General features: G+C 44.1%; 1 protein-coding gene across 1 annotated transcript in view; it reads right to left on the bottom strand.

The window, feature by feature from the left end:
- Nucleotides 1–13,379, bottom strand: part of AFG1L (AFG1 like ATPase) — a 350,420-nt gene extending 337,041 nt beyond the window's left edge. Inside the window, exon 1 of the mRNA XM_030195195.1 lies at nucleotides 13,280–13,379. Within this exon, the coding sequence (XP_030051055.1) occupies nucleotides 13,280–13,379 (100 nt within the window). The remainder of the gene's footprint in view (nucleotides 1–13,279) is intronic.
- Between the last annotated feature and the right edge of the window lie 11,164 nt (nucleotides 13,380–24,543).

The raw sequence follows: 24,543 nt of genomic DNA, 5'->3' as shown, positions 1-24,543 counted from the left end.
ACTTTAGGCCACTGAAAGCTGGATAGTGGAGATTGAGATACGAGCGAGCTGACTTGCAGGAGTTCCTGGGTGGCAAGTTAATGAGAGTGTCCATGTAAGCAGGAGCATCTCCATAGATGATTTTGTGCACCAATGCGCAGATCTTGAAAACGATACGGTCCTTCACAGGAAGCCAGTACAGCCTCTCACGTAGTGGGCTTGAACTTTCAAATCTCGATTTACCGAAGATGAGTCGAGCTGCCATGTTCTGAGCAGTTTTTTTAGTAACATGGATGTGCATCCCCCATAGACACTGTTGCTGTAATCGAGACGACTTATAACCAGGGACTGAACTAGGCTGCGGAAAACCTCTCTAGGGAAATAAGGCTGGATACGCTTAAGCTTCCAAAGGGAGAAGAACATTTGCTTGACCACAGAGTTCACATGCTGCTCCACTGTCAAAGATCTATCAATTATGACTCCCAAGTAATGTTTTTGTACAGATTTAAAATGGTCATGGTTATGTATTCTATTTCTAGTTTAATAACCTTTTTTCTTCTAGAAGCCTGCTACTATCTCGACATTGGTCATGGGGCTTAGTTTTGTTTTCAGAATTTTTAATGTATGATGGCTAATTTACACATTATCACTTACAAAGTAAATGGATTAAATCACCCAGTTAAAAGGAAGAAATTTTCAAATTATCTTAAGTCATTACATCCTGATGTATTAGGAAAGGAAAGGAAAACAAAAATGAGGACGTTATAATGTCTTTGTATTGCTCCATGGTGCGATCGCACCTTGAATATTGTGTTCAATTCTGGTCGCCGCATCTCAAAAAAGATATAGTGGAATTAGAAAAGGTGCAGAGAAGGGCGACAAAAATAATAAAGGGGATGGGATGACTTCCCTATGAGGAAAGGCTAAAGTGTGTTGGGCTCTTCAGCTTGGAGAAAAGGCGGCTGAGGGGAGATATGATAGAGGTCTATAAAATAATGAGTGGAGTGGAAAGGGTAGACGTGAATCATCTGTTTACTCTTTCCAAAAATATTAGGTCTAGGGGTCATTCGATTAAGCTACAAAGTAGTAAAATTAAAACAAATCGGAGAAAGTTTTTCTTCACTCAACGTGTAATTAAACTCTGGAATTCGTTGCCAGAGAATGTGGTAAAGGCGTTTAGCTTAACAGGGTTTAAAAAAGGTTTGGACGGCTTCCTAAAGGAAAAGTCCATAGACCGTTATTAAAATGGACTTGGGGAAACTCCACTGCTTATTTCTGAGATATGCAGCATAAAATGTATTGAACTTTTTTGGGATCTTGCTGGGTATTTGTGACCTGGATTGGCCACTGTTGGAAACAGGATGCTGGGCTCGGTGGACCTTTGGTCTTTCCCAGTATGGCAATACTTATGTACTTATGGAGGGGAAGGCTGTAACGTAGTGTGCAGAAAACAAATAAAATGTACTGAAGCAGTGAAACTGGTTTCTATAGAAGTTACAAAACAAAATCCTGTGTGTCTCTATATCAACCCCTGATGTGCTGCACACCACAGGCTATCATAAAATAGCTTAAATTTAAGAGGCCCAAACCTCCCCTGTATTTGTGGCATCTGGGTAATAGCTATAGGCAATCGCACTCGTTCCCCTTGCCACAAATATCTTTGAACAGCACAGAGTACATGTTTTTCATCTCTCACTATCAAAAACAGTGGTAGCATCTGGAATGCATAAAGCCAATGAGGTGCCACCACCATCATCATCATAATAATAAACATCTTATACATTCCACGTTCTCCTAAATTGACGTCAGCACAGATTACTTAGAGGCATATTTTCAAAGCACTTAGCCTTCCAAAGTTCCATAGGTTTCTATGGAACTTTATCAATAGAAATCAAACAAAATAAAACATGGAAAAGAAAATAAGATGATACCTTTTTTATTGGACATAACTTAATACATTTCTTGATTAGCTTTCGAAGGTTGCCCTTCTTCCTCAGATTGGAAATAAGCAAATGTGCTAGCTGACAGTGTATATAAGTGAAAACATTCAAGCATTACTATGACAGCAAAATAGATACCATTGGAGATTCTACATGGAATGTTGCTACTATTGGAGATTCTACATGGAATGTTGCTATTCCACTAGCAACATTCCATGTAGAAGGCTGCGCAGGCTTCTGTTTCTGTGAGTCTGACGTCCTGCACGTACGTGCAGGACGTCAGACTCACAGAAGCAGAAGCCTGCGCGGCCACATTGGTGATCTACAAGGGCCGACTTCTACATGGAATGTTGCTAGTGGAATAGCAACATTCCATGTAGAATCTATAGAAATCAAACAAAATAAAACATGGAAAAGAAAATAAGATGATACCTTTTTTTATTGGACATAACTTAATACATTTCTTGATTAGCTTTCGAAGGTTGCCCTTCTTCCTCAGATCGGAAATAAGCAAATGTGCTGACAGTGTATATAAGTGAAAACATTCAAGCATTACTATGACAGTCTGACAGGGTGGGAGGATGGGGGTGGGTCGGAGGTATGCATGGGGACATCAAAGCATATCATTGATATTCTAACAGGATGGGTGTGGATAGGTGAGGGGTGGGGTGATCAACAGAGAAATACAGCTTTATGGTTTATAATGGGCTAGGAACCCCAGGTCCTTGTTAAGTCCTTTCTGTTGGGTGTTAAAATATTCAATCATTTTGACTTCAAAGGTCTTACGTTCTTGTATGGTTTTAAAGTTACCTTTCAGCATTCTCACTGTGAAGTCACTGGTACAGTGTCCTGGTCCTGTAAAATGTTGACCAACAGGCGTGGGAACCCTACTGGCACCAGTATTGTTCATGTGATGTCTATGTAAATTGAATCTTGTCTTAAGCATCTGGCCTGTTTCTCCAATATAGCATCCTTCGTTACATTTTTTACACTGAATGATATATACCACATTGGAAGATGAGCAAGTGAAAGATCCCTTTATGTTGAATATCTTTCCTTTGTGGGTAACTGTGGGGTCCTGTGAAATATTTTGGCATAGTTTGCAACTGAATAAATTACTATGGAACTTTGAAAGGCTAAGTGCTTTGAAAATATGCCTCTTAATCTCTGCACACTAATAACTGTTTGTGATATTCAGGAATGACACTGTTATGTAAGCCACATTGTGCCTGCAAATAGGTGGGATAATGTGGGATACAAATGCAATAAATAAAGAAATAAATTACAATTAGAGGCAAGATCAATTACCCTGGAAGTTACAACAGCTTATACCAAACATAAAATTCAAAAATCTTCAGTTTGACAGAACTATCATTACTTATGCAGACTGTAGTTCAAGAATAAAACTGTTTTTAGTGCTTTTCTAAAAATAAAATAATTTGATTCTGAGGTTACATTTAAGGATAAGGAGTTACATGTTTTTGCTACCAAATATGAAAAAAAAAGAGACAAATTTTGGACAGTTTCATTCCTCTTGGACTTGGAAAAATCAACCTTAATGGATTTCTAGCAGATTGTTTAAACGTTTGATCTGTAATATGAATCAAATCTATATATAAAAAGGGACCGTTCCATGAATTATTTTAAATATATTTTATTTAAATTTCTAATCAATTAAAAACGTACAGAAAAGTAGACTATTCTATCCGCTGCGTTTGACACTGTCAATCATGATTTACTTCTTGCCACACTGTCCTCTTTTGGGTTCCAAGGCTCCGTCCTTTCCTGGTTCTCCTCTTATCTCTCCCACCGCACCTTCAGAGTACACTCTCATGAATCTTCCTCCACTCCCATCCCACTATCTGTCGGAGTTCCCCAGGGATCTGTCCTTGGACCCCTTCTCTTCTCAATCTACACCTCATCCCTAGGCTCACTGATCTCATCTCATGGTTTTCAGTATCATCTTTATGCTGATGACACCCAGCTATACCTCTCCACACCAGACATCACTGCGGAGACCCAGGCCAAGGTATCGGCCTGCTTATCCAACATTGCTGCCTGGATGTCCAACCGTCACCTAAAGCTGAACATGTCCAAAACCGAGCTCCTCGTCTTTCCACCTAAACCCACCTCTCCTCTTCCTCCACTCTCCATCTCAGTTGACAACACCCTCATCCTCCCCGTCCCATCTGCCCGCAACCTCGGAGTCATCTTCGACTCCTCCCTCTCCTTCTCTGCGCATATCCAACAGACTGCCAAGACCTGTCGCTTCTTCCTCTTCAACATCAGCAAAATTCGCCCTTTCCTATTTGAGCACACCACACGAACTCTCGTCCACACTCTCATTACCTCTCGCCTTGACTACTGCAACCTACTCCTCACCGGCCTCCCACTTAGCCATCTATCCCCCCTTCAATCCGTTCAGAACGCTGCCGCACGTCTTATATTCCGCCGGAACCGATATACTCATATCACCCCTCTCGTCAGGTCACTTCACTGGCTTCCGATCAGATACCGCATACAATTCAAGATTCTCCTCCTTACCTACAAATACACCCGGTCTGCGGCTCCTCACTACCTCTCTACCCTCATCTCCCCCTATGTTCCCGCCCGTAACCTCCGCTCACAGGACAAATCCCTCCTTTCAGTTCCCTTCTCCACCACTGCCAACTCCAGGCTCCGCTCATTCTGCCTTGCCTCACCCTATGCTTGGAACAATCTTCCTCAACCCCTACGCCAAGCCCCCTCCCTACCCATCTTCAAATCTCTGCTTAAAACTCACCTCTTCAAGGCTGCTTTCGGCACCTAACCTTTCGTGAAATATAGTATGCCCTATCAGAGGAACTCTACACTTGTCTTTTGACTGTACACTTGTCTTTAGATTGTTTAGATTGTCTTTAGATTGTACACCTGTCTTTTAGATTGTAAGCTCCTTGAGCAGGGACTGTCCTTCCATGTTAAATTGTACAGCGCTGCGTAACCCTAGTAGCGCTCTAGAAATGTTAAGTAGTAGTAGTAGTATTACATATAGCAGTGATTTAACCAGAGCTGAGATTGTGATGTCATAATGCCTCATTCCACCAATGCCTAAGAGCCAACCTCATCAGTGATGTCACAATGGCTCGACTGTCCTATACTTGGCCCACTTCCCCCCTTGGTGTGAAGAGTTTCAGTCTCTGGTATCCAGAGCTGAGATTGTGATGTCATAATGCCTCAATCCACCAATGCCTAAGAGCCAACCTCATCAGTGATGTCACAATGGCTTGATTGTCCTATATTTGTCTCACTCTTATCTATTAGATTGTAAGCTCCTTGAGCAGGGACTGTCCTTCCATGTTAAATTGTACAGCGCTGCGTAACCCTAGTAGCGCTTTAGAAATGTTAAGTAGTAGTAGTAGTAGTACTATTCAGTATTGGTTACATAATGCAATTATAAAATAAAAGAAGAAATTTATGAATAGGTGCACTCAAGTCCTCAATTTTGGATCCAAGATTTACATAAGTGGAATTATCATATAGGAAATATTGCAACATAAGCAAAAAATAGGATAAAAAAAACCCTGTGCGGCAACAAAATGTCTTTCCATTAACAGAGCTCATTAATATACATATTAATGTCACTAAATCATTAACATTCTCTTAACCCCAAAGATCTGACTACAAGAAATTCTGTAAGATGTAAGGGCTCAAAGAAAACATATTTTACCGACTGGCACCGGTCAACACATTTACATGGGTAACGCAAGTAAAAGGTAGCACCAATCTGAAGAACTCCTGGCTTAAGTAATAAGAACTGACGACGTCTTTTCTGAGTCTCTTTTGACACATCTGGGAATATACGTATTTTAAGTCCCATAAATTCCTTCTCTGTATTCTTAAAGAACATCTTCATCAACCATATTTTATCTGGAGTTAAAGCCACAGTTGCCCTATTTGAAATATTAAGCAACGCAATTTAAATGCGATTCTTGCCTGAACAGTAAGCCAGTGTGATTCAGCACAATAAACACGTGCCCTATCAAATCTACTAAGACAAAAGATCAAACAAATAACTGTGTTCTGAACCAGATTGCCATATACGGGACACAGACAGTACAAGTCTGCCCAGTATTGGTCTTAGCTCATCACAGCCAGAGTATTCATATTCAGGTTTTACAGTCTCTTCTCGTATATGTTTTGGCACAAACACCTTCCCATTTTTGTCGCCTTCCTCTGGACCGCTTCTTTACATCCTTAGCAAGATATGGCCTCCAAAACCCAACACAATACTCCAGGTGGGGCATCACCAGCGACTATAGGGACAGTAACACCTCCTTTCTTCTGCTGGTAAACACCTCTCTCGATGCAGCCTACAATCCTCCTGCCTATGGCCACCGCCTTGTCACACTGTTTTGTTAGTTTAAGCTCCTCGGACACTATCACCCCAAGGTCCCTCTCCCTGTCTGTGCATATCAGCCTTTCACCTCCTAGGACATACGGCTCCCTTGGATTTCTAGTCCCCAAATGCATCATTCTGCACTTTTTTGTTTAAATTTAACTGACTAACATTGGACCATTCTTCTAAATCTTGAAAATCCTGTCTCATGTTTTCCACACCCTCCAGGGTGTCCACTCTATTACAAATCTTAATATCATCTCCAAAAAGGCAAATCTTACCTTTCAACCCTTCAGCAATGTCACTCACAAATATTTTGAACAGAAGGTCAGCGGTGGTGCCTAACCTGCTGCCTCAGGCACTTTACTGGTTTGTCATCAACCCCTGAGGCACCAGTTTAGGCACTGCGAAACGGAGGTCAGCATCGAGGTGACATTTCACTGCACCTTCTCGGTTTAAGGTCATCACCCCCAGAGGCAGTGGGTTAGGGCCTGTGAAACGGTGGCCAGTGTCAGGGTAACCTTTCACTGCACTTTTCCAGCTTAAGGTCATCACCCCCAGAGGCAGTGGGTTAGGCACTGCGAAACGGAGGTCAGCATCGAGGTGACATTTCACTGCACCTTCTCGGTTTAAGGTCATCACCCCCAGAGGCAGTGGGTTAGGGCCTGTGAAACGGTGGCCAGTGTCAGGGTAACCTTTCACTGCACTTTTCCAGTTTAAGGTCATCACCCCCAGAGGCAGTGGGTTAGGCACTGCGAAACGGAGGTCAGCATCGAGGTGACATTTCACTGCACCTTCTCGGTTTAAGGTCATCACCCCCAGAGGCAGTGGGTTAGGGCCTGTGAAACGGTGGCCAGTGTCAGGGTAACCTTTCACTGCACTTTTCCAGTTTAAGGTCATCACCCCCAGAGGCAGTGGGTTAGGCACTGCGAAACGGAGGTCAGCATCGAGGTGACATTTCACTGCACCTTCTCGGTTTAAGGTCATCACCCCCAGAGGCAGTGGGTTAGGGCCTGTGAAACGGTGGCCAGTGTCAGGGTAACCTTTCACTGCACTTTTCCAGTTTAAGGTCATCACCCCCAGAGGCAGTGGGTTAGGGCCTGTGAAACGGTGGCCAGTGTCAGGGTAACCTTTCACTGCACTTTTCCAGTTTAAGGTCATCACCCCCAGAGGCAGTGGGTTAGGCACTGCGAAACGGTGGCTAGTGTCAGGGTAACCTTTCACTGCACTTTTCCAGTTTAAGGTCATCACCCCCAGAGGCAGTGGGTTAGGGCCTGTGAAACGGTGGCCAATGTCAGGGTAACCTTTCACTGCACTTTTCCATTTTAAGGTCATCACCCCCAGAGGCAGTGGGTTAGGCACTGCGAAACGGTGGCCAATGTCAGGGTAACCTTTCACTGCACTTTTCCAGTTTAAGGTCATCACCCCCAGAGGCAGTGGGTTAGGGCCTGTCAAACGGTGGCCAATGTCAGGGTAACCTTTCACTGCACTTTTCCAGGTTTAAGGTCATCACCTCCTGAGGCAGTGGGTTAGGCATCGTAAAACGATAGCCAGCATCGGGGTGATCTTTCATTGAATGCTTACAAAATTAAGTAAGGAGCTTTTCTTTTTTAAATAAAAATTTAAAAATGTTACAATTAAAGTTTGGAAGTTTTTTAAGCCTATGATGGATAAACGGATGTGTATATAATTCAATGTGTAACACCAGATGTTTTCGGAGGCTTTTTTCCTACAAGATCTTAAAAAATTAAAAATCTGATTATTCAAGAATTCCAAATGAGAACAGCGTATTTTAAAGATGTTTTGTGAACTCGAATATGTTCTCAAACACAAGAACTGCAACATAAAATAACATGTTCTAGACATAATTACCAAAGTGCGTGACCCAAAATGAGAAAGAATAGCTTCAAGAAGAAATAATATTTTGAATTTATCATTCACCTTTTCAATTATGAACTGAAAGCAACTTACAAACAAGCACAAGTAGATCCAACTCCAACCCCCAGAGGACTTATAAACTGGAACTGATGTGTCTTTAGTATTTGACGTTAATTCGATTATGAAACTATACTTCAAAAACTCCTTAAAAAAGCTTTTGCAGACAACAGATTTGGCTCTTCCATAATGTCACAAAAATAACACAGGATAGAAGAAAGAGATTCTTGGCTTTGAGAGAAGAAACAAACAAAAAAAAAAAAACTGGGGACAACATTTTCATTAGTATATCCATGTAAATGTTTGAAATAATTTATTGGGAGAAATATGTCTTTTTTTGAACCAGACCAGCTTCAAGTTTTTCTAGATAATAAAAAGATTCTGGATAATTTAGAGGTTAGAGAATAAGATTCCTGATTAAGATTAGAAGAATATGAATTGACCAGGCCATTTTCTTTGATTTATGTATTAATATAATACTTCCTCATTTATAAAGCTTTCCTCTCCCCCCCCCCTCCTGATTTTTCCACTTTTTGTGGTCTAAGAAAGCCATTGATTGTAGATATTTATTTATTTATTTATTGCATTTTTATCCCGCATTTCCCCACCTATTTGCAGGCTCAAAGTGGCTTACAGAGTGTGGTTATGATATAATCATTTCGTGATAGCAGGTACAATTCTTATAGTTTGAATGTTGGTATGAGAAGATAGGCATAGTCATTTCATGATAACAATATAACATATTCCTAGTATTTTCTTCTCTTTTGAATTGTATTAAAATTACAGTCATCTCTGATTTACTATTTGCAAGTGACCCTTGTAAAATGAAACATTATAAATAAACTAGTAAAAAAGGCCTGTTTCTGACACAAATGAAACGGGCACTAGCAAGGTTTTCCTCGGAGTGTGTATGTTTGAGAGAGTGTATGTGAGAGTGACTGTGTGAGAGAGAGAGTGAGTTTGGGTGCGAGTGTGTCTGTGTGAGAGAGAGAGTGTGTGTGTGTGTGTGAGAATGACAGTGTGCAAGCGCGTATGTGAGACACAGTGTGTGAGAGAGAGAGTGTGTTTCACACAGATACAGTGTGTGCGAGAGAGAGTGTGTGTGTGAGACACAGACTCTCTGTGAGACTGAGTGTATGAGATCAAGAGAGTGTGTGTGAGACACAGACTCTCTGTGAGACTGAATGTATGAGATCAAGAGAGTGTGTGAGTGACTGTGTGACACATAGAGAGTGAATGTGATAGAGTGTGTGAGAGACAGTTTGTGAGAGTGAGAAAGACATTGACTGTGAGAGAGAGAGAGTGTGTGTGTGACAGAGATACCTGAGATACCTCCTCCCTCTCTCTGGTGTCAGGCCCCCCCTCTCTCTCTGGTGTCTGAGCGTTACTGTGCAGGACGCTGCGCACTCGCAATCCTATTTAATAGAATGCACCGCCAACATTGTGAAGCCGAGAAACCTCGTGTGGTTGGTCACTTCTGCTTGTGACGAACCCAGAAGTACATGATGTCAATTCAGGAGATGGATACAGAGAGCAGGAATGCCTCAGCCATGCAGTCAGCTTCAGAATGTTGGAGGTGCCTTTTATTATATAGGAAAGGAACTGACCAATCCTATTTAATGGAATGCACCTCCAACATTCTGAAGCCCAGAAACCTCGTGTGGTTGGTCACTTCTGCTTGTGAGGAACCCGGAAGTACATGATGTCAATTCAGGAGATGGATACAGAGAGCAGGAATGCCTCAGCCATGCAGTCAGCTTCAGAATGTTGGAGCTGCCTTTTATTATATAGGAAAGGAACTGACCAATCCTATTTAATAGAATGCACCTCCAACATTCTGAAGCCCAGAAACCTCGTGTGGTTGGTCACTTCTGCTTGTGACGAACCCGGAAGTACCTGATGTCAATTCAGGAGATAGATACAGAGAGCAGGAATGCCTCAGCCATGCAGTCAGCTTCAGAATGTTGGAGGTGCCTTTTATTATATAGGAAAGGAACTGACCAATCCTATTTAATAGAATGCACCTCCAACATTCTGAAGCCCAGAAACCTCGTGTGGTTGGTCACTTCTGCTTGTGACGAACCCGGAAGTACCTGATGTCAATTCAGGAGATGGATACAGAGAGCAGAAATGCCTCAGCCATGCAGTCAGCTTCAGAATGTTGGAGGTGCCTTTTATTATATAGAAAAGGAACTGACCAATCCTATTTAATAGAATGCACCTCCAACATTCTGAAGCCCAGAAACCTCGTGTGGTTGGTCACTTCTGCTTGTGACGAACCCGGAAGTACGTGATGTCAATTCAGGAGATGGATACAGAGAGCAGGAATGCCTCAGCCATGCAGTCAGCTTCAGAATATTGGAGGTGCCTTTTATTATATAGGAAAGGAACTGACCAATCCTATTTAATGGAATGCACCTCCAACATTCTGAAGCCCAGAAACCTCGTGTGGTTGGTCACTTCTGCTTGTGACGAACCCGGAAGTAGGTGATGTCAATTCAGGAGATGGATACAGAGAGCAGGAATGCCTCAGCCATGCAGTCAGCTTCAGAATGTTGGAGGTGCCTTTTATTATATAGGAAAGGAACTGACCAATCCTATTTAATAGAATGCACCTCCAACATTCTGAAGCCCAGAAACCTCGTGTGGTTGGTCACTTCTGCTTGTGACGAACCCGGAAGTAGGTGATGTCAATTCAGGAGATGGATACAGAGAGCAGGAATGCCTCAGCCATGCAGTCAGCTTCAGAATGTTGGAGCTGCCTTTTATTATATAGGAAAGGAACTGACCAATCCTATTTAATAGAATGCACCTCCAACATTCTGAAGCCCAGAAACCTCGTGTGGTTGGTCACTTCTGCTTGTGACGAACCCGGAAGTACGTGATGTCAATTCAGGAGATGGATACAGAGAGCAGGAATGCCTCAGCCATGCAGTCAGCTTCAGAATGTTGGAGGTGCCTTTTATTATATAGGAAAGGAACTGACCAATCCTATTTAATAGAATGCACCTCCAACATTCTGAAGCCCAGAAACCTCGTGTGGTTGGTCACTTCTGCTTGTGACGAACCCGGAAGTACGTGATGTCAATTCAGGAGATGGATACAGAGAGCAGGAATGCCTCAGCCATGCAGTCAGCTTCAGAATGTTGGAGGTGCCTTTTATTATATAGGAAAGGAACTGACCAATCCTATTTAATGGAATGCACCTCCAACATTCTGAAGCCCAGAAACCTCGTGTGGTGGTCACTTCTGCTTGTGACGAACCCGGAAGTACGTGATGTCAATTCAGGAGATGGATACAGAGAGCAGGAATGCCTCAGCCATGCAGTCAGCTTCAGAATGTTGGCGGTGCCTTTTATTATATAGGAAAGGAACTGACCAATCCTATTTAATGGAATGCACCTCCAACATTCTGAAGCCGAGAAACCTCGTGTGGTTGGTCACTTCTGCTTGTGACGAACCTGGAAGTACGTGATGTCAATTCAGGAGATGGATACAGAGAGCAGGAATGCCTCAGCCATGCAGTCAGCTTCAGAATGTTGGAGGTGCCTTTTATTATATAGGAAAGGAACTGACCAATCCTATTTAATGGAATGCACCTCCAACATTCTGAAGCCGAGAAACCTCGTGTGGTTGGTCACTTCTGCTTGTGACGAACCCGGAAGTACGTGATGTCAATTCAGGAGATGAATACAGAGAGCAGGAATGCCTCAACCATGCAGTCAGCTTCAGAATGTTGGAGGTGCCTTTTATTATATAAGAAAGGAACTGACCAATCCTATTTAATAGAATGCACCTCCAACATTCTGAAGCCCAGAAACCTCGTGTGCTTGGTCACTTCTGCTTGTGACGAACCCGGAAGTACGTGATGTCAATTCAGGAGATGGATACAGAGAGCAGGAATGCCTCAGCCATGCAGTCAGCTTCAGAATGTTGGAGGTGCCTTTTATTATATAGGAAAGGAACTGACCAATCCTATTTAATAGAATGCACCTCCAACATTCTGAAGCCGAGAAACCTCGTGTGGTTGGTCACTTCTGCTTGTGACGAACGAACCCGGAAGTATGTGATGTCAATTCAGGAGATGGATACAGAGAGCAGGAATGCCTCAGCCATGCAGTCAGCTTCAGAATGTTGGAGGTGCCTTTTATTATATAGGAAAGGAACTGACCAATCCTATTTAATAGAATGCACCTCCAACATTCTGAAGCCCAGAAACCTCGTGTGGTTGGTCACTTCTGCTTGTGACGAACCCGGAAGTAGGTGATGTCAATTCAGGAGATGGATACAGAGAGCAGGAATGCCTCAGCCATGCAGTCAGCTTCAGAATGTTGGAGGTGCCTTTTATTATATAGGAAAGGAACTGACCAATCCTATTTAATAGAATGCACCTCCAACATTCTGAAGCCCAGAAACCTCGTGTGGTTGGTCACTTCTGCTTGTGACGAACCCGGAAGTACGTGATGTCAATTCAGGAGATGGATACAGAGAGCAGGAATGCCTCAGCCATGCAGTCAGCTTCAGAATGTTGGAGGTGCATTTTATTATATAGGATAGATAGACTGGAAATGAAGCAGTGAGGGGAAGCCACAAAGTGCAAGGCAGAATCTGAACCTTGGCTCCCTATAAGTCCACTGTTCCAACCCCCAAGGCAGTTTCTCCATTCCTAGGGGATGGGATCATCCTGGGAGAACCGTGTTGACTGCAGTATCAGCTTTTCAACAGGCAGCAGAAGAGAACGAGGAGGACAGACAGTATCCTGTCCTTTGGAGGCACTGACTGAGTAGTAACCAAACCTTGGTTGAAAGTGAACAATCCCTATCGCGCAGCGCTAACAGTTAACGCGCGTTGTAAGAAAAGGGCGAGGTCGGTGGCAAAGGAGAGAGACTTGAGCCCTGGATCGAAGGCTTGGGAGAAACTGGAATGAAAAAGCAGGACAAGATGCCACAGCACCGCCGGTCGGGCAACGAATGACACAGAAGCAGGGAGGCGGGCCCGGTGCCCAACCCCCTTCCCGGTACCGGAGCTCGACCGGGACTCAGCTACTCACCTGGACAAAACCGCGAAATCAGCGGCACCACTTTGCACCGGTGCCGGACGGTACCCAAGAAAGAGCAGAGAGTAACCAAGGGCGACCTGGCCGCCGCCATGACGGTCTTGAATAACTTTATTAACAACAAAACACTTCAACAACAACAAGAAGAAGGTGAAGAAGAAGAAGATCTCTATTTGCATAACTTTATCAACAAGAACAGAGCGCAAGGAACAAACACTCTCTGTAATAATAATAATAATATCAGGACCCACTGATCTGACCCAGTATGGCCACTCTTACGTTGGAAGAGTTTCTGGAGGAAAAGTCCACAATCTGCTACTGAGATAAACATGGGGGAAGCCATTGCTTGCTCTGGGATTGGTAGCATAGAATGTTGGTACTATTTGGGATTCCGGAATCTTGTTACTCTTTGAGATTCTGGAATGTTGCTGCTCTTTCAGATTCTACCAGGGGACTTGTGACCCGGATTGCCCACTGTTGGAAACAGGATACTGGGCTAGATGGACCATTGGTCTGACCCAGTATGGCTATTTGTTCTTAACTTTAGCAACAAGGATAGAGCGCAGGGAACAAACACTCCCTCAACAATAATAATAAGAAGTAGATCAATATTTGAATAACTTCACATAAACAAGAACAGAGCACCCAGGATCAAACATGCCCTCAATAATAAGAATACGATCGCTATTTGAATAACTTTAGCAACAATGATAGCGCACCAGGAGCAATCACTCCCACAAAAATAATAATATCACTATCTGAATTTATTTATTTATTTATTAGGATTTATTTACAGTAAGAATAAATCAAACATGAGCAATACACAATTACAGCAGTAAAAATATTCAAATAACAATACCCCATATGTCCTGCAGTTCTGTCAAGCAACACCGTGGCTCCCCCCCCTTATCTGAACGTTTGACAACCACTTCAGTGTTCATCTTTAATGCCTGCACTTCAAGAATTTCATCATTGGCTGAATTGCTGCCACACCAGAATCCAGTTCACGTTAACTTATTCACATGATAAAATACATTTCCTAGATGTAGAGATACTTTTGATGCACAAACAGATTAGTACGAGAGTATTCACTAAGAGTACAGACAGGAATACGTTTCTGGAATATGGGAGTTGTCATCCGAAAGCACGGAGACAGATGGGCTCATTTTCAAAGCACTTAGACTTACAAAGTTGCATAGAGGGGCATAATCGAACGAAAACGTCTATCTCCATGGGCGTTTATCTCCGAGAACGGGTCCGTGAAGGGGCGGACTGAACCGTATTTTCAAAAAAAAATAGACGTCCATGTTTTATTCGACAATTTGTGAGCTGGGCGTTTTTGTTTTTCAGCGATAATGGAAAATGAAAGCACCCAGCTCAAAAACGAATAAATCCAAGGCATTTGTTCGTGGGAGGGGCCAGGATTCGTAGTGCACTGGTCCCCCTCACATGCCAGGACACCAACCGGGCACCCTAGGGGGCACTTTTACAAAAACAAAAAAAAAAAGGTAAAACAGCTCCCAGGTGCATAGCACCCTTCCCTTGTGTGTTGAGCCCCTCAAATCCCCCTCAAATCCCACTGCCCACAAGTCTACACCATTACTATAGCCCTAAGGGGTGAAGGGGGGGGCACCTACATGTGGGTACAGTGGGTTTGGGGGGTTGGACGACTAATAAGCATTAAGCAGCACAGTTGTAACAGGTAGGGGGGGATGGGCCTGGGTCCACCTGCCTGAAGTCCACTGTACCCCCTAATAACTGCTCCAGTGACCTGCATACTGCTGCCAGGGAGGTGGGTATGACATTTGAGGGTGAAAATAAACAGTTGTGAAACGGCATATTTTGTGGTGGGAGGGGGTTTGTGACCACTGGGGGGAGTCAGGGGAGGTCATCCCCGATTCCCTCTGGGGGTAATCTGGTCGTTTAGGGCACTTTTTGGGGCCTTGTTCGTGAAAAAACAGGGTCCAGGAAAAGTGCCCTAAATTCTAGCTACAAACGCATACTTTTTTTCCATTATCGGCGAAAGGCGCCCATCTCTGTTCGGGTGATAACCATGCCCCAGTCCCGCCTTCACCACACCTCCAACACGCCTCCAACACGCCCCCGTCAACTTTGTACGCTTCCGTGATGGAGTGCAGTTGAAAACGTCCAAGTTCGGCTTTCAATTATACCGCGTTATACGTTTTTGTGAGATAAACGTCCATCTCCCGATTTAGGTCGGAACTTGGGCGTTTTTCTCGTTCGATTATAAGCAGGATAGTAACCTATAGAACTTTGTAAGTCTAAGTGCTTTGAAACTACAGCTCAGAGTCTCCCGTTTTCCCAATTTCTTCGGTTTAAGCGCATATGCACATCAGAACAAGATTACAAGGCACATTCTGAACATTTTGGTGCCAGATTAATACAAGGAAACTATCCGTGTAAAATTGTGAAGCGCGCTTATACCAGGGCGAAATTTAATAACAGGGACTTGTTGCTACAGGAAAGACAAAGACAAGATCGTGACTTTTGTGACGAGATATGTACCCGGAGGAGAAGCCATAATGGGGATCATAAAATGGCATTGGGATATAATGAGATCACACCCCTTGTTCAGCAATTATTATTATTATTAGCATTTGTATAGCGCTACCAGATGCATGCAGCGCTGAACACCTGATACAAAGAGACAGTCCCTGCTCAAAAGAGCTTACAATCTAAATAATACAGACAGAGAAGACAGTTACGGGTGAGGGAAGTAATGGGTGAGAAGGGAGGAAGGGATAAGGGGAGGGCAATTGTGGCTAGGAGCCAAAAGCAGCAGTGAAAAGGTGGGTTTTCAGCATAGATTTGAAAACAGAGATGGAGCTAGACGTATAGGTCCAGGAAGTCTATTCCAGGCATAAGGTGCTGCGAGAGAAAAGGAGCAAAGCCTGGAGTTAGCAGTGGAGGAGAAGGAGGATGACGAGAGATTTGTCTAGTGAACGGAGTTCACAGGGTGGAATGTAGGGAGAGATGAGAGCGGAGAGGTAATGGGGGGCTGCAGAGTGGATGCATTTAAAGGTCAGTACGAGAAGTTTAAACTGAATGCGGAAGCGGACAGGGAGCCAGTGAAGTGACTTGAGGAGCGGGCTAGTGTGAGTATAATGATTCTGGTGGAAAACAAGTCATGCCGCAGAATTTTGGACAGATTGGAGAGGAGAGAGATGGCTGAGCGGAAGACCAGTGAGAAGTAAATCGCAATAGTTCAAGCAAGAGGTGACAAGGGTGTAGATAAGGGTTCTGGCAGTGTATTCAGAAAGGAAGGGGTGAATTTTGCTAATAGTGTAGATAACGAAGCGACAGGTTTTGGCGATCTGTTGAATATGGGCAGAGAAGGAGAGAGAGGAATCAAAGATGACTTCAAGGTTACAAGCCGAGGAGTCAGGGAGGATGTGAGAGCCATTAACAGAGATAGAGAAAGGGGGAAGAGGGGAGGTGGGTTTAGGGGGAAAAATGAGAAGTTCAGTTTTGGTCATGTTGAGCTTTAGATGGCGTTGAGACATCCAAGCAGCAATGTCAGCTCCAGGGACCTGCATACTTCTGTCATGGACCTGAGTATGACATCTGAGGCTGGCACGACATATTTTGAAAGATGTTTTTTGAGGGTGGGAGGGGGTTAGTGACCACTGGGGGAGTAACGGGAGGTCATCCTTGATTCTCTTCGGTGGTCATCTGGTCATTTCGGGCACCTTTGTGTGCTATAGTCGTAAGAAAAACAGGTCCGGGTGAAAATAAAACAGGTCCAAGTGCTCGTCAGGGATGTCCTTCTCTTTTTCCATTATGGGTCAAGGACGTCCAAGTGTTAGGCACACCCAAGTCCCGCCTTCGCTACACCTCCGATACACCCCCCTTGAACTTTGACCATCCCTGGGGACGTCCAAAATCAGCTTTCGATTATACCGATTTGGACGTTTCTGTGAGAAGGACGTCTATCTTCTGATTTGTGTCGAAAGATGGGCGTCCTTCTCTTTTGAAAATGAGCCCGAAAGTCATCCACATGGGCACTGGGCAATGTAAATGACTCCTGAGCTTTTACAGTTGGTGAAACTTCTTAGCTCGAATCTCTCACCAGTCTCTGGATGACCAAAGGTTTTAATGTTAATATTAACATTGCACAAGGAGCTTGATCCACATTTGTAATGTTCCACAGGTATTTGACTTCCTGAATTAGTGTATTGTGAGCAATCGTAATGTCTCTATGTTGAAATTGATCTATGAACAGACTAGAGCTCAGAACAATCAGGAATTCTGTTTTGGTGTTTGCTTCTCTCATTCGGGGCATGTCAGTGAGAGTGTGCTCGGATAAGATAACAGCGGTTTCCTATATCTACAGACAAGGAGGAACGAAAAGTGCTTCTCTTGCCAAAGAAACTTTGCTCTTCCATACCCAATCACACTGGAACATTATCTGTAAAAGGGGGTGTCTGCAAACACTCAGATTATACCCCGCGCTGTTCAGCTCTCTCACTGGCTGTGATTCGCTGCAGCTTATTCCAGAGTACGGAACATCACTATGAGAACTCTTGAACCAAAATCTTCTTTACTGCAGTAATCAAACAATTACAAGTCATTTACAGTTCAGCTGTGCTGAACAAGAGTTTTGCCTCGCAAACTGGAAGTTTGTTCTTAACCAGCTCTCTCTCCATGCAAGAGAAGCTGAGAAGACCCAGCAACACGCTGAGTAGAAATACTGTTTATAATTGTACACTGGCAAAATCTTGATAGCAACTCAGCAGTTTGAAGGGGGTCATCCAGCAAAGTACAGCATAGGCAGATTCAGTTCACAGAGGAGAATGCTGCAGACTAACTGTTATAGACCTGAGGGAGGAAGGGTGGGAGTGGGGGGCAACTACTCCAACATGCACAGGAAGAGTCCCATAAAACACTGGGATCTAGGCCATGTGCTCAGAAAGAGCCTGTTATAGAGAACTACAAGATTACAGGGATTTGTAGTTAGGAAGGGTATGGAGTCCAGGTGTGCGGATGTTATAATGCCGTTGTATCGCTCCATGGTGCGACCGCAGCTGGAGTATTGTGTTCAGTACTGGTCTCCGTATCTCAAAAAAGATATAGTAGAATTGGAAAAGGTACAGCGAAGGGCGACGAAAATGATAGTGGGGATGGGACGACTTTCCTATGAAGAGAGGCTGAGAAGGCTAGGGCTTTTCAGCTTGGAGAAGAGACGGCTGAGGGGAGATATGATAGAAGTGTATAAAATAATGAGTGGAATGGATCGGGTGGATGTGAAGCGACTGTTCACGCTATCCAAAAATACTAGGACTAGAAGGCATGAGTTGAAGCTACAGTGTGGTAAATTTAAAACGAATCGGAGAAAATTTTTCTTCACCCAACGTGTAATTAGACTCTGGAATTCATTGCCGGAGAACGTGGTACGGGCGGTTAGCTTGACGGAGTTTAAAAAGGGGTTAGATAGATTCCTAAAGGACAAGTCCATAGACCGCTATTAAATGGACTGGAAAAATTCCTCATTTTAGGTATAACTTGTCTGGAATGTTTTTACGTTTGGGGAGCGTGCCAGGTGCCCTTGACCTGGATTGGCCACTGTCGGTGACAGGATGCTGGGCTAGATGGACCTTTGGTCTTCCCAGTATGGCACTACTTATGTACTTATGTACTTATGTACTTAAGGGCGCATCCTTACATTAAACGTACAGGCAATTAACCTGTTACAGACATTGCTAACATATATTCATAAAGAACAAACAGCCTGCCTCCATGCAAATTGGGGCAGAACACACACCCCTCTGGAGCATTATCTGTATTTATTTATTAATTTGTTGCATTTGTATCTCACATTTTCCCACCTATTTGCAGGCTCAATGTGGCTTACATAGTAACATATAGTAACATAGTAGATGACGGCAGAAAAAGACCTGCACGGTCCATCCAGTCTGCCCAACAAGATAACTCATATTTGCTGCTTTTTGTGTATACCCTACTTTGATTTGTACCTGTGCTCTTCAGGGCACAGACCGTATAAGTCTGTCCAGCACTATCCCCGCCTCCCAACCACCAGTCCCTCCTCCCAACCACCGGCTCTGGCACAGACCGTATAAGTCTGCCCAGCACTATCCTCACCTCCCAACCACCAGCCCCGCCTCCCGATCTTGACTAAGCTCCTGAGGATCCATTCCTTCGGCACAGGATTCCTTTATGCTTATCCCACGCATGTTTGAATTCCGTTACCGTTTTCATTTCCACCACCTCCCGCGGGAGGGCATTCCAAGCATCCACTACTCTCTCCATGAAAAAATACTTCCTGACATTTTTCTTGAGTCTGCTCCCCTTCAATCTCATTTCATGTCCTCTCGTTCTACCATCTTCCCATCTCCGGAAAAGGTTCGTTTGCGGATTAATACCTTTCAAATATTTGAACGTCTGTATCATATCACCCCTGTTTCTCCTTTCCTCCAGAGTATACATGTTTAGTTCAGCAAGTCTCTCCTCATACGTCTTGTAACGCAAATCCCATACCATTCTCGTAGCTTTTCTTTGCACCGCTTCAATTCTTTTTACATCATTAACAAGATACGGCCTCCAAAACTGAACACAATACTCCAGGTGGGGCCTCACCAACGACTTATACAGGGGCATCAACACCCCCTTTCTTCTGCTGGTCACACCTCTCTCTATACAGCCTAGCAACCTTCTGGCTACGGCCACCGCCTTGTCACACTGTTTCGTCGCCTTCAGATCCTCAGATACTATCACCCCAAGATCCCTCTCCCCGTCCGTACCTATCAGACTCTCCCCGCCTAACACATACGTCTCCCGTGGATTTCTATTCCCTAAGTGCATCACTTTGCATTTCTTCGCATTGAATTTCGTAGAGACGATCGCCAATACCAGTATGAGCAAATACAGAGTGAGGTTATGGTACAGTAAAGTTCATGTGTGACACATAGATTGTACCAAGTTGCGAAATATTCCCTCGGGGGAAAAAAAGGTTTCACTCGTTTGAGCTTCCACATTGAGTGGAACATTTTGTTGTAGCTTTCACTTGGCTCTCTAGTGTGAGATTTCGGTCGATTGTAACTCCGAGAATTTTCAGGCTGTCTGAGTGAGATAGGGAGGGTGTAGTCTGGGGTGGTTATGTTGGTGGGTTTGTTCGTGTTATATTGGGATGAGAGGATGAGACAGTGTGTTTTTTTCTGTGCTAAGTTTTAGTTGAAATGCATTCACCCATGAGTTCATGATGTTCAAGCTTCTTTGGTGATTTCTGTTAGATCATTTTTGTAAGGGATGTATATTGTGACATTGTCTACATATAAGGAGTACATGGAAATACTCAGATTATACCCCACTCCACTGGAACATTTTCTGTAAAAGGAGGTGCCTGAAAATACTCAGATTATGTCCTGCCCCAGGGAAACCTTATCTTTAAAGGGCGTGCATGCAAATACTCAGATGATACCCTACACCTGAACTGAACTGATATGTCAGGCCCCATCCCTAACCATCTTCAAATCCTTGCTCAAAGCCCATCTTTTCGACTCTGCTTTTGGCACTTAACCTTGCCATTACTCCTCTGTTCAATACCACTACCAATCTGTCTGTATTATGCATTTGCATACCTTAATTGTCTTTAGCTGTTTAGATCTATTAGTCTTTCCCTATGAACTATTGTGTAATCAGATGTACTATGCTGTCCTAATTTGATTGTCTCTGTTGTAATGTCTTTTAGATTGTAAGCTCTTTTGAGCAGGGACTGTCTCTCTCTTCATGTTTGACTGTACAGCACTGCGTAAGTCTGGCAGCGCTTTAGAAATCTTGAGTAGTAGTCAAGGGCGTAGCCAGACAACAGATTTTGGGTGGGCCAAGGCAAGAAGTGGGTTGGGCACCAAAAAAAATATCTCAGCTGGTGGGAAAACACTTCTTTCCACCTTGGCAGTCTGCAGCAGGCCTGCGCTGAAAACTGAGCACGAGCAGGTGCCAGTATTATGGAGAATAGCATTTTCGTTACCATCAGGGGGTTGTCTTCAGCTGGCGGAGCATGGGATCCCCAGCAGCTACCGCTAACTATGTGCTACTGTTGGGTGGGCCTGAGCCCTAAGTGGGTGGGCTCTGGCCCACCCAGGCCCACCCGTGGCTACGCCACAGGTAGTTGTAGTACCCCATTAGAACATTATCCGTAAAGCGATTGCCTAAAAAATACTTGGATTATATGCTGCTCCATTGGAACACTGTGTCTAGAGAAATAGCAATACTAATCATACTTGGATTACGCTCCACCCCATTGGATTGCGATCCTTGTAATTGTAGTTTGAGTCATTCCAGCACACTGGAGACATCAACACCTGTGCCCACTTAGTGCTGGATTTTATTATAAATTGCTGTGAATTGAATAGACATTGCAAAAAAAAAGCCCATTGTTAAAGTATTTTAGAAGCACAAATAGAGAAATAAAACATCTTCGGCAAAAAGTGATTTAAATAACAAATAACTTCTCTTTTACAAACAGCCCCGTCTCCTTGAGAACGATGAATCAACAAGGAGACAAGACAAGGGTATTTTGTTTTTTCCTTCTGCTATTAGAGCGGGTTCACAATATGAATGGGTGAAATGTCAGGAATAATTAAAGAAAATCACAGAGTAATCTTCAGCGAAAACATCTGATTTTTGAAAACTGTCTGTCTCTCCCCCCCCCCCCCCCCCCCTCCACTCACATTTTTGTGTTTATCCATATGTGATATGACATTTCTACATGAGATAAAAAAAATGTGCATTTTGTAAACTTACCAACTCCCTCTAAGTCTTCAGGGACAATTTGAGAAAGTGTGTTATGTTGGCCTCAGGCATCCTGGGAATGGTAGTCTTGCATTCTGCAGTGACACAAGCAGGACTACTGATCCCGGAGCTCTTTAAGAGGACACAGATAGGAGAAACAGGCTGACCGCCTTTCCCCATTAGCTGGGGAGTCAGTTGGCACAGTCTTTTAACCCTGCTGGTTTGATATATGAAAGTGAACTTATGATTTTACTAGTATAAAAGGCCCGTTTCGGTAGGCAATGAAATGGGCGCTATCAAGGTAATCCCCCCTCCCTCCAGACTCCCTCCCTCCCTCTCTTCTAAGTGCCAGACCCCCCTCCCTTCCGAGTTCCAGACCTCCCTCCCTCCGTCCATCCCTTTCGAGTTCCAGACCCCCCTCCCCAGACTCCTCCCTCCCTTCCTTCCGTTCCTTCCGTCTGAGTTCCAGACCCCCTCCCTCCCTCCCTTCTGAGTTCCAGACCCCCCTCACTCCCAGTTCAAGGCCCCCTCACGCCCCTCCCACCGAGTTCCAGACTCCCCCCTCCCTCCGATTTCAACACCCCCCCTCCGCGTTACTGACCCCTGGACTCCTGTGCTGCGACCCTCTCAACCCCCCCCCTTCCCGCAGAAAACCCTCCCCCGCCAGCGTCGCATACCTGTGCTGAAGACAGCCAAAGTTCTCTTCTCGTCTGCGCTGGCGATGCTTGTTGAATGATCATCTGTTGAAGTTTATGTGCCTGCGTCTGATGTCAGACGCACGCACAGAAACTTGAACAGATGATCATTCATCAAGCAACGCCCTGGCGCAGCTGAGAAGAGAAGTTTGGTAGTCGTCAGCACAGGAACAAGACGGCGGCGGGGTAGGGCTTTTGGTGGAAAGGGGGGAGGGGTCGAGAGGGTCACGATAGAGGGGTCCAGGGGTCAGTTATGCGGAGGGGGGTGTTGAAATCGGAGGGCGCCCCAGAGTCAGTTTGGGGGGCCCAGGCCCCCGTGGGCCCCCATAGCTATGCCACTGTTGTACAGTCCAAGAGTCCCGAGTATTCTGAATGACAATGCAGTGGAGGTTATATATAGCGTACAGAGGGTAGTGAGAATATCAATTTATTCATAAGGGCCCATCATAAGCCAAAGCTATGGAAGCTGCCTGTCGTAGAGACAAGGTATTGAGCACTGGAACTGAAGTGAAATACAAACTCATCATGTAATGTGATAACTACTGAGTAGAAGCCTTAGATAAGGCTTTGCCAGAACATGAGATATTCTCAACTTTTCTCTCTTTGTTTTGTTTATAAACGAAAGAGACTGAGAAATCTGTCTCAACTTCTGGGAAGAATGTGCACTTAGCATGTATCCAACAAGGTGTAACCAAGAAAAGAACACGGTGATGGTGACAAGATGGATGACGCCAAACAAACTTCTACTGGACTCAGAAAAAAGTTCACAGCAAGAGTTTATTCTTAAAAAACTGGACTCGACACGAGTCGTGTTTCGGCCATTCAGGCCTGCCTCAGGAGTCCCTGTATGGCAAAGTGCTATTGGTTCTCATAAGGAGAGTCTTGTGCAAACACTGGATTTCTCTAACAACACCTTAAGAGGATGGAGAAAGAAAACTTCTGAGCTTCTTGATGAGAGTGTGAGCGTCACTGTTCTCGAAGCATGACCTAGTGTAAAAACAGTGATCTAATGGGACTAAAGGAAAGAAAATGATCAGGTAAGACATAATGTTTCTTTCCTTTTCATTCCACAAGTCAGTCGAGGACTTGTGGAATGTAGCAAAGCAATTCCCAATCACGGGGGCAGTTGTGACTGGAACCAAGAAACCCTCTCAGGTATATTTGGAAACGAATCAGAGTTAGGAGTATATTTGGCTGCTTATTTTGAATTATTGATGGACTAACGTTTAGGGAGTTGTTTGCTGGGGCATGGCTCGGGTTATGTGTGGCCAGGCCCATAGGAATTAGATGTGCCCTGTGGCACATCTAGGTTTAGTAAACTATAGTATTTATTTGGAACATATGACATAGATATAATTGTTTTATTTATGTGGTTTCAGTCTCTTGCTGTTATTTAATCATGCTGTTTATATGACCTACGCTGATTCTACATAAGATATGGATAATATTGTTTTTACCTAAGCAGTTTTAGTTTCCTGCTGTTCTTTTTTTCTTGCTGTTTTTAGCATACATTGTTAGATGCTGATCCTGCTCATTTATACTCTATACCATAGGCTGCTTTGATTCTCCATCGTTTCATACACGAAGCCATTGTTTCTTGTTTTTAGTTGTTTTAGTCCATAGGTGGAATTGGTTTTACTGCACCACTGGGGTATGTATAAATTTGTGTGATTTATTTGTTTACTAGCCGTTGAGCCCGTAAAAACGGGCTGGTATTGGGGTTTTACTTCCTTCCTTCCCCCTCCCTCCCTCCCCGTGAGGTTGCCACCGCTACCGTTCCCCCCCCCCCCCGGA

Source organism: Microcaecilia unicolor, chromosome 3 (genome assembly GCF_901765095.1).
Source record: "Microcaecilia unicolor chromosome 3, aMicUni1.1, whole genome shotgun sequence".
NCBI lineage: Eukaryota > Metazoa > Chordata > Amphibia > Gymnophiona > Siphonopidae > Microcaecilia > Microcaecilia unicolor.
This window is presented reverse-complemented; position numbering and strand designations above follow the sequence as displayed.